The sequence below is a fragment of the Patiria miniata genome, unplaced genomic scaffold, assembly GCF_015706575.1.
Source record: "Patiria miniata isolate m_02_andy unplaced genomic scaffold, ASM1570657v1 HiC_scaffold_5, whole genome shotgun sequence".
Lineage (NCBI taxonomy): Eukaryota > Metazoa > Echinodermata > Asteroidea > Valvatida > Asterinidae > Patiria > Patiria miniata.
In genome coordinates this window covers 26,875,276-26,893,271 of record NW_024037072.1, presented here as the reverse complement: position 1 = coordinate 26,893,271, position 17,996 = coordinate 26,875,276, and the positions used below count along the sequence as shown (strand labels likewise).

The following is a 17,996-nucleotide window of genomic DNA, read 5'->3' as shown; positions in this document are numbered from 1 at the left end:
GGGGTGACACAAATTTACACAATGTCCGAGGTGAACCGTTCAATATGTTTCGTCGCGGTCCAACTAGTACGCCAATGAGCCACTCTTTTCAGAAAAATAGTGCACTGATTTCTTGAATACAATTGTAGCTGGAGACCTGTTTCTTCAATTTAATATGAATTTTAGCCTCTCTGTATGTACTGACCTTTTAATGCATTACCTTTATTATGATGAAAGTTTCTCATGGATAAACTAATATTGCGTTCTTCATTTCCTTATACTCAAGTGCAAGAATCTATGCAAGTGTTGATGGTATTTTTTTCGTTTGAGCTTTTTGGGATTTTCTGTTTTATAGTATTTTCATTATTACTATAACGAACTTGATTTGGAGATTTTAATTTTAAATGGTACGGTTAAGTCACAAAACAGTCACAAAATTGCAGATCATCCACTGACTGGTCCGCCGTGACAAGGTACCTACAGAAGTCGTGCTTGTGGTTCGCCTTTGCCTTCACAGTTCAATCCTATCAAAAGTCCTTGGAAACTCTAGCATCATAAGGCATAGGTGTATCTTCACTGTATATGTGAGGTTGATGTTTATGCAATTCATATAGTGCTCAATGAGCCTAACTTTTGAAAAGAATGCCGAACATCGAAAAGCACAAAATCTACGCCAAGTCGGTTTGTCCAATGGGTAAAGCACTAAGGCAACAGTTTCGATAACGTTGGTTCAATTCCTTGCTCAGGCAAAAAGAAAAATGGCTTGAAGGTCTGGTCTACCAAAATCAAACCAGAAAAATCAAAAGATGTGCACACTCAGATACACAAGATGCCTGGAATCGATGGGATGGTGCATTATTTAAATCAGCTTTTTATACCTAACTGTGCAAGTTGCTGCGCAGACTGAGAAAAGATGTTTGGACTGACACGATTTTGGAATTCCAATCCCACTTTGTAACCAGTGTTACATGTGTTTTCACTTCACTGTCAAATGTTTATGGAGTTCGGTTTGTATCTGAAGGAACCAAACATGTAAGTTCTATGTTGCTTTAATACCAAACGTGTCGTTTAAAGAAATACATGTTGAAAGTTACCACATAAAAATGGTTGCACTCTTTTGTTTTGGGAAAAGACGATGACGGACATAATAATAAGTTGATGGTGAGATTTTGTTAAACTTTTTAAATTTTTCTATTATGTTTATATCAGCGGTCAGGGCGATCTTGAGATAATATTAGGCCCTGATTAAAACTTTCAGTCATTATTATTGCTTTTTTAATTTGGAGAGTTGAACAATTTGCTTTGGTTTTGATTGATTACAATGCCGTTTGTATATACTTACCATCAATTTTCTTTTATGTTACATACCCCAAGAAAGATTGAGACCATCCCTAATTTTATTCCAACAACACAATCAGTTATTAAAATAATGTGAAAGTTAATCGTTGAAATTCCGAAGTGGTTAATGAAGTCAACATGTCAATCAAATCGTACAATCGTGGCTTTGTTATACGGTTGTGTGTTCTAGGGCTGGAACTATCTCTGTATAATATAATATGCTATTTATTGCGCTTACATCCCCACCCACTGCTAGGGGAGTGAGGACCGCCCCACCCACGGTAGACCCCCTGCCCGTAGTGTTTGCATTGCCTCACTGGTACTCAGCGGGCCCAACACCGCTTATTGTGATAAGTTCATTGAGGCCGTCACATCGGATGACGCAACTTGGGGTTTGATCAAAGGGACCTGATGGGGTCAAGATGCCAAAGTTTGTGCAGCGGGCTTTCTGTGTGCAAGCTAGCTACCCCGCCCCCTCTGGGGCCCGAAAACAATCTGCTCGGCTCGTTGGGAGATATTTGGTAACAAAATAGATCAAGAAGTGTTTTAGTTGTGGCGTTTATCCAAGGATATACGGTTACGATGCTTGTTGCAGAGAAAATATTGCGTGATCCATACCTTTGGCCGAATATTTCCTTTTGTGTTTTTCTTATGTTAGCATGTACCTTGTCTGTCGTGTAGCTGACCCAATGGTCGGTAAAGTTTGTTCTGATAACAAAAACAATGACCACGTAACTTGTTGTTCCTGTTTATTCTAAGTTGCATGGCAGCGCTTGTTGAATTTATTTGAAGTTTTCTAATAGTTCCAGTTTTTGTGATTGTATTTCTACTTCTACAGGTACTATTTCTATTTCTACTAGTCTCTGCATGCTTCCGGTAACCGAATTTTACGCACCTTTTAAAGTTTTTAAACCTTAATATGACAGTTGGGAGAAAATAAAGTAACAAGGCAGAAACAAAACAAAGTATAGTTTAGCAAAAACAAACGAATGATATTTTGTTAAAAATATACAATAGTTGATAGTTTGAATTTTGGTGTCTTACCTGAAGTGTGTGGATCTCCAGTGCCAGGGTATCTGAATCCCAATATGTCATTGACGGTGTGTGAAGAGGGCCAATGACAATGCCTCATAGGACCACATGGACCTGCTGCAGCCGCCACCATGGCTGCTTTAGAGTTAGCTGGGGATGGGCATGGATATGAGTAGATCGGACTATAGAGAGATCGGTGAGAGTCCTTGGTAGGATCGTAGACGTGTTGTAGATGGGCCAGGGTGCTGTTTCCAATTTTGTTGCGGAGAATCCGGCTGATAGAGCTCACGGACGGCACGTTGTACTTGTCACAAACCCCCTCCGCCAGCAGTTTGTCCCGTATCTCCCATGCGAAGATACCGGGATCCCGCTGCTTGTAGTCTCGGATCTTCTTGACCACGTTAGGGGTAGTCACCCGGGGCTTGCTGCCGCCGATGGCACCGGGTAGGATCGAGCCGGTCTCGTTGTAGCGTGCCAAGATCTTGCTGACGCAGCCGTGTGAGACCCGTAGCTGACGGCTGATGTCACACGGGCGGATACCGAGCTGGGCTAGCTCTACGATCCTCAGACGGATCGCGTTGGGCAGTGGCCGGCCGTTCACAAACACTCCGCCTAGCTGGTTCACCTCGCCGAATGTTTGCTCTGCGGGGAACATCCCGTAAAAAGCCATTACTTTCGTATTAGTATTATGTCTGAGAAGCGTGGAAGGGAGCGAGGCAAGTCGAGGCGGGGGAGCGTTTGCTAAAGCAACTGGCGTTGCGACGCTCGAGCGCCGGCTTTTGCTGCGGGCGCGTTGAGTGCACCATTAGAGTGACAGCGGTATGTTTGATCAACGTGAATTACATTTCCGATTCGCTCAAACACTAGCGGCGATCCAAAACTGCCATTGATTTTTTTTTTAGCTGGCTGCAGGTCGAAACACAACTATCTTGGCCCACGGAGCTGTGAAAATGCGAGGGCGCTTGATAGGATGAAGGCGAGCTCAATAGCACTGGCGGGAAATGAGCAGAGTCAGAGGGTTTGTGGTGGTGGATCGCTTGAGCAAACCTGGAACGCCTGCCCGACCCAGAAGTGAGCTACACAGACAATACAGAACCACCACATCAGCGCACGCTATACCCCCGAAAAGAAACAAAACAACAGGCAAATTGCATGGCAGCTCGTGTTTGAGGGAGAATCATTATGCAGTTTTCAACTGTACTTTCAAGTGTGCACACGGGCGGGATAAGGGCGGGGAATATGGTGACACCATCATCACTCATGAAAATGCATGCCAATAAAAAAAAGCCACCTCGCCCTCGTACTCTTTTCAAATCAAAAAGCATGGCAAGGCGGCTAAAATATCAATTGTTCCTCACAAAAACCCACTTACGGTAATGCATTATTAAGTTACCCCGCCGTAAAAAGTTTTTTCTCTCTGTCTATCTCTTTCCATCTCTTTTTCTTCTCCAAGTCAAATGAATAATAATGAACCCAATTAAATATTCGGTAGGTATCAACACCGGCCGTTAAGTGGCCGATCAACACCTCCCCGTCTACGCGGCCGTGCGCGGCCCCACGCCAGCCGACACTAATAAGGGGAGAAAAGGAGCCCGGGAGCCGAATAATTTCAACTATTAAAACCGGGCAAAACAAGGAAAGGAGGGTACTTTTTTCATCTAGCCTACGGGTTCAGCAGGGATGAGAGCGCGAGAGAGCTTCTGGGGCCTGCAGCAAAGTTACAATGATCGCAGGTTGTTTTGCTTGAGCAATCCGTGTCTTACCACGGCGTGGCCGACACGGCTTGCCAACGACATGTTTATCTTCTCCCTATCTTTCTCTTATCAACACCGCAACGGGAGCCGTAGGGTAAGTTACAATAAGTAAAAAATGTTAAACGATTTTTCAGGTTTTTTTTTTTACCCTCTTCTTTTTCCGTTGTAAATCTTTTATGTTTTTGAGTACCGCCGAGATCGCCCAATAAATCAAAGTTCAGAATCTCAATTAACGGCAAAGGTGGATGTTCCGACGATCTATAATTTTGAGCTGGTGTTGCCCAGCCTCTGGCACCGGGGGAAATGCAGCCCGGCTCCCCGCTACAGTATGCGCGCTGGCACGCTCTCGTGTCTAGTCTTCCCCCGCAGAAACCGTGGAGAGATTCACCGATACGCGTTCACGGCAGCAGTTGGCCAGTCACGGCTAACAAGCATTTCATACGATGGCAAATTGGACATGGAGTGAGTCGGCGCGGCGTGGCCAGAATGTCTTAGTTGTTCCACTCCTCAAAGAGACAGAGAGAAAGACAAACTTCTTTCTTATTCTGGTTTGAGGTCCTTGAAGCTACAGGGACCTGAATCGGCCCTTTCGGGGTCAATGAGGGGGCTGAACAAGTTTATTGAAAAGAGATCTGCATGGATTGCTCGCGCACGGAGAATGCATGCAAGCGACTTGGCCAAGAACTATACGTGTCGAGAATTCCGAACAAACACACGGGGCACTGTTTTTCCCCCGCAAACTTGGATATACATGTTAAATCAATTCTGCTTACATAGAGAGTGAATGCGATTCCTTACAAACAATAAAATATAATCTGGCTATAATTCTTTCACTTATAAGTATCTTTTGATTCAGGACACATCCGTACATGTACATAATATTGTATAAAATTAGGCAAAACTTTGTGTTTTATTCAAATGTTTAGGCCTAAGCAAACAAATTTAATTGTTCAAAAGCGTAATCGCATTTGTTGTTTGATTCAAGTTTTAATTTTTAACATTTTACAGGCAATGCTAAAGTGGTTACAATTCAAACAAATGCTATACCTGATCATCATCGGCAAGTTAGAATGCAAGAAATTAAAGCATGCAGTGTAAAGCTGTGGCCAGATTTTGAATGAGAAATTTTGAATCAAGCTGGGAAAAGTGTGATGAGTTAACCAAATTAAACCTAAGGTTTAATATACATGACACAAACTTTATTATTTTTAATCCGTCAATGATTCTAACAAGTATTTTTTTGGTATTATTTTAGCAGAGCAAAACCAACGAACAAGCAACAAACAACTCCAAAACAAAGGCAGACAAAATTTAATGTTAAAAGTTCCCCCAGGTAGTCTTTCACGACTTTTTTTTCAAATTCCTAAATTCTTACCACAAGTTTTTGAAGTCTGTTTGTTTTTTAACCTGTACCGTTTTGAAGGCACACTTTGAAAAATGATGTATTTCAAAAGGTCATATTATTACCTGGCAATTATGGCATCAAATCGTAAAATTGATTTCCTACCATGCGAGAGAGAGAGGCAAAAAAGACGTCAATCTTCTTTCGGTCTTATAATATCCCTGCTTGTCAGTGATGTCGTGGACATAAATCCACGGCTGCCAGCGTTGTTATTTTCATTGGAAATGATGCATATCGAAATTATTACTCACATCGGGGTCAGTTATTATGTTTACATTAGGACGACAGGAATATACTGCATGCCGCGTGTGTCTCACAGAACCTTGCTCGCAAATGAAGAATAAAAAGAAAAGCTCTGGAATTTTGAAACAGCACAGTTTTCCCCGACACCGCAAGCATTTAAGCATGTTTAGACCATAAGCTAGGAAATTGGCGTTTGTCCAAATTTGAAACATATTGAGGGGCAAAGCACTAAAGTGTTATACGTGTCTCAACTAAATCAATGCTTAGGAAAACTGTTAAATCTTCGGTTTCATTTAGATTGAGGAAATGCATTGATCATTCTGATTTCGTATTCAAAAACATACCGTGTGAGTAGCAGAAAGGCGCCGAGACAGATGGAAGTTTGGATAGGGCCCCGGCCCCTGGTTTAGCCATAAAACATCCATCGCTACTTGTAATGGTTCCCAAAAGCAAACACATAAAGAGACGGGATTGATGTAATTTGTAGGTTTTAGGGAGGCCCAAGTCCAAACAAAGGTGTGCTGGGTCTAGCCACCATCCTCTTGCGGTTGGTTGTAAATTTTGGACCGGTCGTTTTGACTTTCTCTTTGCTTTCCCTTGACCTGCCCTTGTCTTTCCGCCACCTTTATCATCGGGGTCATGTGTTTGTTCAGTGCATCCTGACCCATTTTTTTTTTTTGCACGGCGGCATCATTTTTCATTTCAGTGTGAGATTGGGTACGTGCACTGGTGGGTTTTACACTGTCTCATCTCCAAAGAGTTAACAATCACTCTTTTCGAGTGAAAAATCCCTCAATCTCCATGACGATTTTGAGTAAAACTCTTTCGATCAAAAAGATCGAGTTTTCACTTGAGTTTCGACTGCAGTGATTTCTTTTCCGTGTATTCAGTCTAAAATAATTATGACTTACACTCTGAATCGTCTGATCCCTGTAGTTTCATTCATTGGAAATTTGAGAGCATTATGTAAGACAATGCAACAGATTGCATTTTCCTATAAAATACGGCGCTTTCCTAGCCCATAATTATACCTTATCCTGGCAATAAAAAGAAAGGACGCAAATGGGGAACAAATCAAATACTACCAGATCTCAACTCATCTACAACTGTGTGGTTATAGGAAATCCGTCGGATTGATAGGGCTTACAGTGCTTAAGCTATGCTTAAGCTATTAAGTTGTCTTAATATATAGTACGGCAGATAGGTGATGGCATTGTGCCTTTGATGATACAAGCATGACATTTTGGCCCACAGTCAGAGTATGTCATGAGAAAGATATTTGGCAATGGGGCATCGCAGATTTGTCCTTTGAAAAAAATATAGGTAGAATAACAAGCAATGGAAGCCATTTTGAAAATTTTGAAAATTGCTGGTTATTCTATTCCTATATTTTCTCAAAGCACAAATCTGCGATGGCCAATAGCCAAATATCTTTCTTACGACACACTCTGTGTGCCAAATACCATGCTTGTATCATCAAAGGCACCAAAAATATGTCCCCTATCTGCCCCACTATATAAGACCGTCTTCGCGACACATCCTAATTAAGACTGGCAATTTTGGATAAGCGTTTTAAGTCACTCAAATAAAGAAATTTTAAGCAATTTCACGTGACCCTTATTTTCAAAAAGTTTTATCAATTCAAAGAACCTAAAGGAGTTGCATGGCTAGTTTTGAAAGAAAAGACAAAATGTCCGAATGAAGACTTGTGGCCGCAGTATTCACTACGATATGATTCGTAATAAGCGGCTATAATATCGCGCATTCGTCACTTTTCTAAAGACTATAGACGCAAAAATATTTGCTTTAAGCGGAGCAGTATTTTTAATGATTCGCCATCAATAATTCGGCTAATTATTCGTTGGGCATTTGAATTATTTTCCATCTTAAACAGAACAACATAACATGACTCCATTCAGATAAGAAACTTAAGACTCATCGGAATCACATGGGAAAGGCAATGTTAACGCCATATTATGTTGCAACTATTACCCAAAAGTATTCCACTACAATTATCTGAAAATGCAAAAGTCCTAACAATTAAAACACTACGTTTATGTAATTATTTTCTCTTTAACCAAAAGAATCCCGCTAGTCGAAACAAAAAGTTGTTTTTTAATCAATCTGGTATTTCAAATCTGTTACAGTTAGCCTATTCAGGTGATTTGCACAGCCATGATTGCCGTCGATAAAATTAACAACGGTTAATCACAACTCCCCCCTAAGGCTAGTGCTCTTAAACTGTACACATTATGATGCCAAGGTCTTAACTCCCGACAACAGACTGGGTGTTGAACATGCTCTCTGCGGTATCAGGGAAAGTGTTATGACTGGAAGGAAAATGGTCTTGTCCCCAAGATTTACAGTTTCCTGTCCCTGTCAGAATTCATTTAAGATTTGTGCTGACGAGATAGCCTCCAAGCAGGGAAGACAACACACGGGGGCAGCGTCATGCAGGACTACTGCAGTGCGTCGCATGTCGGGTGACATGTTGCGACAAAACTTCGTGAGATTTTGGATGCATGTTTAATTCATTCATCCATTCATTCATTCATTTCGGTTTTGTTGTTAAAAAAGATGGTGACCAAAGAAGAAGTCCAAGGACTAAAAATGTTTGGTCAACAGTAATAATTAATATTTACAATGATTGCTAAGCATTACATACATGTAAACAGTAAAGCTTGAACAGACAAAAACAATAACATGCAGTGACTGACATTACAGATAAAATTTGAGTAATTAAAATAGAATAAGATAGGAGAAACAAATATAATTATGAACACCTAAAAGTCAAAGTAGCACTTGAACGATAGGGATATTGTATTTGGCCTTTCATGTATTGCCTCTGCATACGTACGTTGACACATCTGCTAATTGTAAATGTTTTTACTTTTTTCCCGCTTTTCACCTTCATGTCATTTGAAAGCAATACAAGATTTTATGTTTAAAAACTGTAACATTAAAATTCGAGGCCGTGCGGTTTTATTTGAAAATTTTCAAATAAATATTTGAAGTGAAAACATAAATTTTGTAACTCGTCATCTTTCAGATTATCATGTGTAAATTCAGCATTAAGACATTTCTTGTTAATGGATTTGTTGACAAAAAATGCATTCTAAATACATCCCAACTAGGGGGGAAGGGCGCTACGCACTAAGAAGCATAACTGAATTCCAAAATTCGATTCAAGAAAATTCTTTTTCACCAAATATTATATTTCACAGAGTATGATGGCATTTTGTATGGAGAAAGGGCAGTTTTGTTTGATATACATGCATCTGGAAGACAGACTTCATAAGTGTACGTAAATTTTGTCATAGAAAACAAAAGCGCTTTCTATCTCTCTGTCTTTCACCAGGAAACTGATATTTGTGTGGGGGAACCGAAATTACACGAGTATTATCATGTAGGGTGTGAAAGGAACACAATCCAAAGTCACTGTAGCTACTGCATACGAAATAGCACGTCATCTCTGCATGCAAGCGGGCCGACACGGGATCGCCGTGTGTGTGTTTTCTCCATGTCAGAAGCGGAAAAACTGAAATTGATTATCGATCAGCGGAGCGTTTTAGCCGCGGCAGACAGGATGCAAGGCACTCGTCAGGCGACTAATAGGGGACTAACGAAGGTGAAATAGGAACCCACGTTACTCTATATCGGCGCAGGCGATACGAGAACAGGGGGGAGAGAAAAAGGGTAGGGTAAATAGCCAAAAGATGCGAGAGATCGAGAGAATATGCAGTCGGCACTTGTATCCAGCACTTAGTGTGAGGCGATGAACAACATCGGCTCAGCGCTGCGAATACGCCGTCTCCCCATCTCTGAAGTGCCTGGGCCAGGGAGCCGAGTGAAAAATTCACGGCTTGCGCGCAATACCGATTCGCCACCTATCCATGTCTTACACGCAGAGCAACTGTCTGAGATGGAATTCGTGCGTCCCCGCGCGGTATTGACCGGTTTGTCCCCGGACCGCAGTACTTTTTGGGGGGATCTCTTACTGCGTTCTCTGTTCTTGTGCTTTTTCCTTGCCTGGAAACCCGTCTCCCGTGTCTGGCCGTGAAATCCGGTAATGGCACGCCGCGTAGCGGCCCATTGAGCAGGGACGGCATTCAAGACACGCACGCCTCTCGTTATCGCCATTTAACAGCGCACGGCCCCTGCCGTCTAAGCAAACACCCAGCCTTGGCTACTTCACTTACCCATAGTCATCGACTGCTCGATCTCACAGCTCCGATTAATGTCACCGGTGGATAACCTCAGATCCAGGCCGCTGCTGGTGTGCATGTGCGGAGCTAAGGACCGACCGGTACAGCCCAGGTCAACCATTCGTCAGAAAAACTCCTCCTCGAAAGGGGGGCAAGAAAGAAAGAAAAAAAAAGCTCAGCAACCGTTTTGGCAACCACTGATGCTTGACAACCAGCCAGCCAGCCAAGCAAGCCCAAGCGAGACACACGCACTGCACGTTCTTTGCCTTGAGCCTCGTCGTGTCGTGAAAAGTTCCGAGCTAACACTTTACGCCTAATCCACTAGATCCAAGTGGTCAGAAGTGATTGCCAGTCGACAAGTTGTAACTTTTTAAACCTCGCTTGGTTTCCCCTGCCATCTGAATGTCAGGCGTAGTTGCCACGCGAAGACTTTCTTGTCATGCATTCGCGTTTTTTTCCCTCCCTTGCCTATACTCTCTTCTTCTGGCCTCTATATTTTGCCTTCGGTTGTTAATGGGTTGATGTCCTGCATACGCTAGTGGCGACTCGGGGCACTTATGCGCAGCCGCCGGCGCGTTCTGATTGGTTTAGCTTTGCTAGGGAGGCATCAGTCTTCACCTCAGGTAGGGTTTCAGCCATTGGACCCCATCATAATAATGCCAACCCGTGCTGTTACAGTTTATCCTCTAACTAGGTGAACTGGCTTTAATTACATTGACGGCTTTGTCACACATAACTGCGCTGTAGTTGAAACAGTTTCTCGCGAAACTCATGGCTTTCCTTCTTCGGTCTTTCTCCCTCTCTCAACGACATCAAATTAATCAGGTAAATCAGTTCACACACTGCTGCTGCAGTACACAAAGTTCAACAAATAAAGTTAGAAATGTTGTTATATAAACCTACATGCTGGCAGCTTGGTATCGGGAATTAATATGAAAAAATAATTAATACCATGTGCTTTTATTTTGAAAACAAAAACAGCATTCAAAGAGTATTCTGTGTACATTGCGATGCTGAATTCGTGAAATGCTTTCAACTTCACAATGCTTATAATAATATTTTTCTTCACGTTGTATGCAAAATAGTCAGCCTTATACAACTATTATTTACTCCGAGCGTACAGCTGCTGCCCAAGCTTCGATGAAGTCCCCCATGCTTCATGCGAAGTTGAAGGATCGATGATTGTTTAGATATAATCCTGACCTAGCAACGGGGAATTATCAAAACTCCGCATCATAACTGGATGCAGTGTTTACACAACCCTCTTATTCTCATTTCGAGAGTAATCATTAGTGTTCAGGCAGGTTTTCTGCTCTTTCTTATTTTTCCTGGTTTTTGTCTGCGATTTGTTTACGAACTGGCGATCGAATGTCTGCTCTTTTGCCCTTAAATTGCGTTCTCTGATATTTTCATGTTTCAGGTTTTTCTTTATAACCCCTCCCCCCCCCCCAAAAAAAAAAAAATACATAAATAGACACTTTCAAAACAACCGTCCAACCTTCCAAATAAAAACTAAAGAAGAAGAAAGAACATTTGAGCAAAACAATGTTGCATGAACATGTAAAGTTCCGAAATCTTGTTGCGCAACAATTTAGCCAAGCAAAAGACAAGCGGTTGGCTCCCGTGGTACCGTACGCCCATTTCGGAATGCCGCCCGTGTAGGTACGGAGGGTTCAGCGGTGAGGGAATCGGAAAAGATACGACCACTGAGAGATGCAACCAGCCAGTGAGCACCATCCCGTGTAGGCCAACCCCTCGTACATACCCTCTACGCGCATAATGTCATAGGGTCCTGCTATAGGTGCCCTGGTGTGCTAATAATGAATCATAAATCATTATCCACAGTCGGGAATAACCTCTGTATTGTGTTAAAAGGCACCCCCCCCCCCAATACTCTCTCCGCCAAACGATTTATCTTGGTGATGTACACTGACAGTTAATATGATAGATGACTTGGGAGCAAGCAGGATTGATACAAGCTTGAATTCCCAGCCGTGCTCGGAGTCCAAACTTGTCTCTTACTATACCCATCCCAGCTTGTCTCTTACGTCGAAGTTCAAGGTAAAAATGGCCTTTCACTGAGCGATACAACAACTCCATACAACCCCTTTATTTCAGTCCTCCGCTGAAAACAGATCACGTATATTACAACATCATAAATTAAACATGGCGCGGCGCGGTGCCTCGTATGTGTTGTTGGAATTATTAGTAACCTGACCAGACGCATCTGATCGGGCCGCGATGGCTGACGTTCATAAATCGTGGCGGGGTCAAGTCGTGTCATTCCAGGTCAACACGGGGCCATTTCTCAGCCTCGTCCGGAAGCTCATAACCAGAATAACTCCTCATCAGTGTCGGTCACTCACCTCCACATGCCAGTTGTTTCTCTGCTGAACTTTAAAGGCGCTCTATCCGGTCACCATTAACCCATTTATTTACTCTTTATTATTTGATAACTGAGATAATACATGAACAGGGCCGACTACACAGACTGATCGATGAAGAAGACAATTGTCTCTATTGAAGTGGCCCACAGACGATTCTGTTTACTTTGAAATGAGTTGGAAGCGAAAAGAGGTTTCAACATTTATGCATGAATGTTGTTATCTATATTAATCTTGATTATTGTTTTGTCGAATCATTTTCAATCATTAAAACAATCACTGTTTGTACAACACCACAATTGGTTGAAATAACCAATATTGGTAGATATGTGTCCAACCGATCCGATTGGTTGGACAAATTGCTACCAATATTTGGTTGTTTCTACCAGTATATTGGTTATTAACCAATCTTCAACCAATCTGTTTTAGAGTGATGCTTGATTGCGACTGTTTTGCACCCATATTTCTGGCTTGACCGATACGGTAATTACTTTGTAGTATGGGATGCTTCAATGCATTGGCCAATGACTGCAATATTCAATATCTGCGTGCGGTGACCGCAGAATATTCTAAAAAACTTATTTATTTTTAACGATTAGAAGTTGGCCACAGCAGCAAAAAAAAAATGCCTACTGAGGGCAGTGTCAAATCAACTAAAAAATAAAGAAACGTACAAGAAAGAAAAACATATTAGTAAAAACAATTTTTCATGAAATCAGAAATGACATTTTATTAAATCACTCGCGCAGTATACTTCTTGTTCACGCTGTACGCTGGGCGTGCTGAGCTGATGCAGCTTGGGAAAATGACCAATTGCAGAAAGAGGCCGGACTTCGAATAATCGCACTCTCTGACTTGAACAGTTTAGAAACGCTCGGTAAAGTTGTGTCATTAGTTTGGCTCTCGAAAGAGAAGAGTAATATGCCTGTAGCTTTTCATGACTTCCCGATTGTAATTCGACATCTTGCGATTACATTTTACTGGAAATATCGGTGGTGTGCGATCTGATTGTTTCGATGAGACTATGTTCCGCAGCGCTCATTCCTCGCAAACTCTAATATCCTTCAGCTGACCATCGTATAATTCCTCATAAGTTTAACCAATTGAACAGTTCGGTTCAGGAAGAGAAGTATTTCTTAGCACGGAGTCACCTGGTATCGGAGAAACAGGCTACCAGCCCAAGTGGCTGATCGAGACCGGTTTCCGAATAATTTCTTCTTTTGTAGGTAATTGTTCTAAGCTTAGCAGATCCGCGAAATCCGATCCAGATATCAAAAATGCTAAACGAAGTAGGCCTTATAGATGCACCAATAAATTCAATTCGCTCAGGTAGGCATTTTACGTTCGTCGCTTAGGGACAGAGACCAGTAAGCAATTATGTTTATCTTAGTGGTAGCTATGGGAATCACCCTGTATGCTCGAGTATAATGCGTATGCGCATTTAGGCAGTGGTAACACGCCTAACCAATGCGTAAAATGCGCAATTTCTGCTGCAAAAACTCCATGCTATACCTCATTAACACCCGGTACGATGTTGTAGAAGCAGCGCGGTTAGCCTAACTTGCCTTCCTTATTTCACTGAAACCCCAACCATGCCTAATTCACCAAATTCTGCATAATCCAACATTTTCAAATGAAACCTTGAGAGTTTGGGATTTTGATCCTCAACACTCTCTACGGTACGCGCGCGTATATCCATCTCGATCCCACATGGACGGCATGGTCTTAAAGGGGTACATCGTCATGAAATCGCCGAAAATTTTAATGTTTTAGATTGTTTACCTATCCTATTTCAAATGTCTAGTGAAAGGGAAACTAATCTATAATGTCTCACTGTTCAAGAGATAATTAATGTTGAAAACCTCTGATGAGGTGGACATTTTGTGGCATACGTATGTATTTCCAGTCGTGAAAAATTGTCCTTCTCTTAGACGAGGAGTTTTACCGAACTCCTGAGTCCATGATGTCGGACGATTCAATGTACGGTACACATGTTTGTACAAGTACATGTACTACTGCTATGGTGTTTCCAACCCTCCCGATACATGCGTGTACATATTTGTATGCATTTGCCCGTGAGTATCAGGCAGTGCGGCCCAAACGTTGGAAGCGAACGCCACGGTAGAAAAGTTCCCATTGCCCGCAAGTAAACTCCCTGCAGGAACTTGACTGACAAAAATGCGGTTATCTGAATTATCTAAAACAATATGCATACATAGCGTCGCGTTTTTCATGGTAAATTAGCGCATAATACCAAACATATGAACACACACGCGTTTTAATAAACTTTTTAAGAGGAACCCCTGCGCCTGGAATCACGACTAAAACCCAAACAACTTGATTGTTGTGCGCGTAGTCCAATTTTGCAAGAGTAACACTGACGACCAATTTAAATGCACTCTCCAACCAACGCCATTTCTTGAAAAACGCTTTTTGTAGCCCAATTGGGCGCTTTCCAGGACGCAGTGTCCCTTTCAGGATTACACCAAAAAAACTGACACCGAGCGTTGCCGATTGATGATAGAAATAATGTCTTACTAAAGGATAGATCACGAAGAAGATGGGGTGCGTCAACTTTCAAGATTTCGACTTTCGGGAAAACCGTCAATCTCAAATTTGTTCATTCTCAATCGCACAAAGTATAAAATCATATTGCATGTTGTGAGTAATTGTATTAAGGAATTGTTTCTACAAAGAAGAGAAATGAAAGTATCTGAAAATCCCCCTGCCTTAATTGCTTTAACAAACAAGGCAGTGACAAAAAAGCAAATTGTTCACAAACTTCAACGACACATTGGTTTGATTATACGACTAAGTATAGTCGGCAAACTGGTTTTAAAAAAATCTGTATTATTACTTGGATAACCTTTGGCCTTTGGAGATCAGCGGCCGGCCACCAAGAGCTAGAATCCCAGATTTCCCCAGAGTGCAATTACTTAAGTTCTGATTATTAGCCGGTTTTGAATTTCGGGACGGGGCAAGCAACCACGATTAGCCAGTCGGTAAATGTACATCTGCAAGACAGGTACCGCGGGGTGTAGTAAATGTCAGGCGCAGCGGCCATCAAAATATGCAGTGGTTCGTGTGGGGACTCCCTGCCTCATTCGCCAACACAAGCATGGCTAGGATTATTTTTTTTTTCGGGAGGGGGGATGAATTCACAAACTGACAGGGAAATATTGCAAAATTGGCAATTTAAGAATCGACATATTGGCTGCACTTGCCAAACAAAGATACCTGCGCATCGTTTCTATGTCGGTTGCTAAGCTTTAACCCAAGACTTTATTCCAGGGTGTTGGAAACCTGCCCGTGCAACCTCTTTTGATCCTAATTGCGCAGAATATACGTGCTGCATATCGTAAGTTAATTCTCTGCACATGAGATCGAGCAGATCAAGCCATGATGCTGATAGCTGGCCATGATTAAAGGCATCCATGTAATAATAAATGCCAAAATACTACACTCTGAAAACACCTTGGTCAGACTGACCCAGAATCTGAAACCAAATTGGCTCATTCCTTCTATACGGGTCAAAATATGACCCCTTTTGGAGCAAAAATGACATTTTCCGGGTTATTTTTACCCACAAATGTGTCTCTTTTGACCCGGAAAAGGACCGGGCAAATTTGGATTCGGATCCCGGTTCAATCTGACACAGTGGAGGCGTTTTTTAGGCACTTAATGTTTTGACGTCTAACACAAAATTAATCAATGGAACAACACCTCCGGTTGTACACGACAACCGATGATTAAAACTGTTTGAACATGTAAAAATACAAGTAAATGTTTTCTTTCATTAAATTTTATGTAATTAGAAAATCTAATCATCAACCTCTGCGTTTTCAAGAAAATAGCCGAGATCCCATTATCGTTCCTCGAACTTAATCACTTCTAGTTTGAATAACGATCTTATCTTTCATCGGGCCCGAGCATCCATTCCGCAGGACAGAACCAATAATATCAGATATCTTCATCCCGTGTAAGAATGGAAATGGGAATTCTTGCCATACACACATGTAATATGAACTGCCAGTGAAATTAGTCCGAGTAATTCCTGTCGGATCTGCGCACCAGTAATTTACGATTCGGTTCGCTGCATGGGAAATTTGAGTGAGCATTCTGTGCGCTGATATAGCTGTGCGCAACTAAAAGCCTCAACGCAGATACCTGTGTAGCGTGGGACACTGCTTTTATATTGACTAACATATGCAATTGTCTAATCTACCTTTGGAGAAATAGTTTTCCTTACGTCAATTTTTTTAAATTGAGCCCTAAATAAACGTGGTCAAACTGGTTAAACGTCATTTAATAGGTCGAACTAAGCTTTGTTTTGAAGCATTAGTCACAATTATTAATTTGACTGATAAAGAAAATTATTTTATTCCAATATAGGACTCGGGCTCTCGGGTTTCCCGGCCCACCACACCTCCTTCCCTGTCCATCTGTATTACCCTAGGGTCAATCACCACAAAGAGAAAACGAGGCTGCACCCTATAAGCTTTGGCTGCCGAGATCAGCCAAACGAGCCCCGTATACCTTTACGAATGTGCTAACCTAGATTGGCGGACAGTCCCAGTAGCTAAGCGATGACGCTAGGATTCTGTTGGTTTTTCAGGAAGGTAAATTAAATATCTTAATGTTACTTAACACGTGAGTTGAAAAAACCCAAAAAAAAACACTACGGGGGTTCGAACCCAGGCCCCACAATCTGTTTAGAACGAGCCTAACCACTCGGTCATTCGGCTACCTCATAATTCGCAACACAGACCTTGACACATTGAGAATTTTAAGTCCATCTGCTTCATTGATGAAATGGAAACTGTGTTTGATTTACCTGGGAATTGTATACCGCAGTCTCTCGTTTGCCGTGTGGTTAACAGCGTGTCGTTACGTATAACGATGAACACTACGATGATATTTGTACCCGATTGATTTGCCAGCACGACATCTTTCTTGTGCAACATCTTAAAATCGGAACTTCATCAGCTGTTTTTTGTGAAAAATATTGATAAGGCAGTAGTGCGTTTTCATCTACAATTCCTGAGAATTTTTTTTAAAACAACTAAAAATTAAAAAAAAAAAAAAATATTAAACAGGAGAAGTCAAGGAGCAGAAAAAAATTTGGAAGGAAGGCACAGGTTAGCCGAAGCACCAAAACAAAAATCAAACTTAGAGCTAAATGATCTCTCGTTTAGAATGAGAAACAATTTTACCTGCATGCGAGCATTACTGGAGAAATAAAGTTAATTGAAAATTGAAATGTTTAACGGAATATGACATATGGGTCTAGGGCCTCCAACTTTTTAGGGGCCTTCCTGCAAAAATTTGTACCACACTCCCTGCTATGTTCAAACAGTTCAGGTACCTTAGAAAATACCATTCAGATTAATTTAGCCATCCATTTCACTGACACAAGTAATCTACTCGTTCTAACGCGAAGCACTTTGCATTTGCAAAAGACATTTCTCCTCTGCCGGCTAGCATCTGCGAAGTTTTACCCTAAATTACACAGGCAGTTACATTTCGGCAAGCTTTGAAAAAATCCCTGTTCATAAGTCTTGAGTTTACGGACCCATTACAATTTTTTTTTTTAGAGATATAGGGTTTTTTTCGACACGATTTCCCGATTTTATTTTTAGTTGCGCCGTGAACCCTGTTA

General features: G+C 41.7%; 1 protein-coding gene across 1 annotated transcript; it reads right to left on the bottom strand.

Moving 5' to 3' along the window:
- Nucleotides 1-1,630: 1,630 nt before the first annotated feature.
- LOC119741326 (paired box protein Pax-1-like) lies at nt 1,631-10,447 on the bottom strand. Its single transcript, XM_038217076.1, has 3 exons — nt 9,948-10,447; nt 2,362-2,991; nt 1,631-1,725 (listed from the first exon to the last, which is right to left on the bottom strand). Exons 1-3 carry the CDS (start codon nt 10,072-10,074, stop codon nt 1,631-1,633), a joined length of 852 nt encoding a protein of 283 aa, XP_038073004.1. The 5' UTR covers nt 10,075-10,447.
- Nucleotides 10,448-17,996: the final 7,549 nt, after the last annotated feature.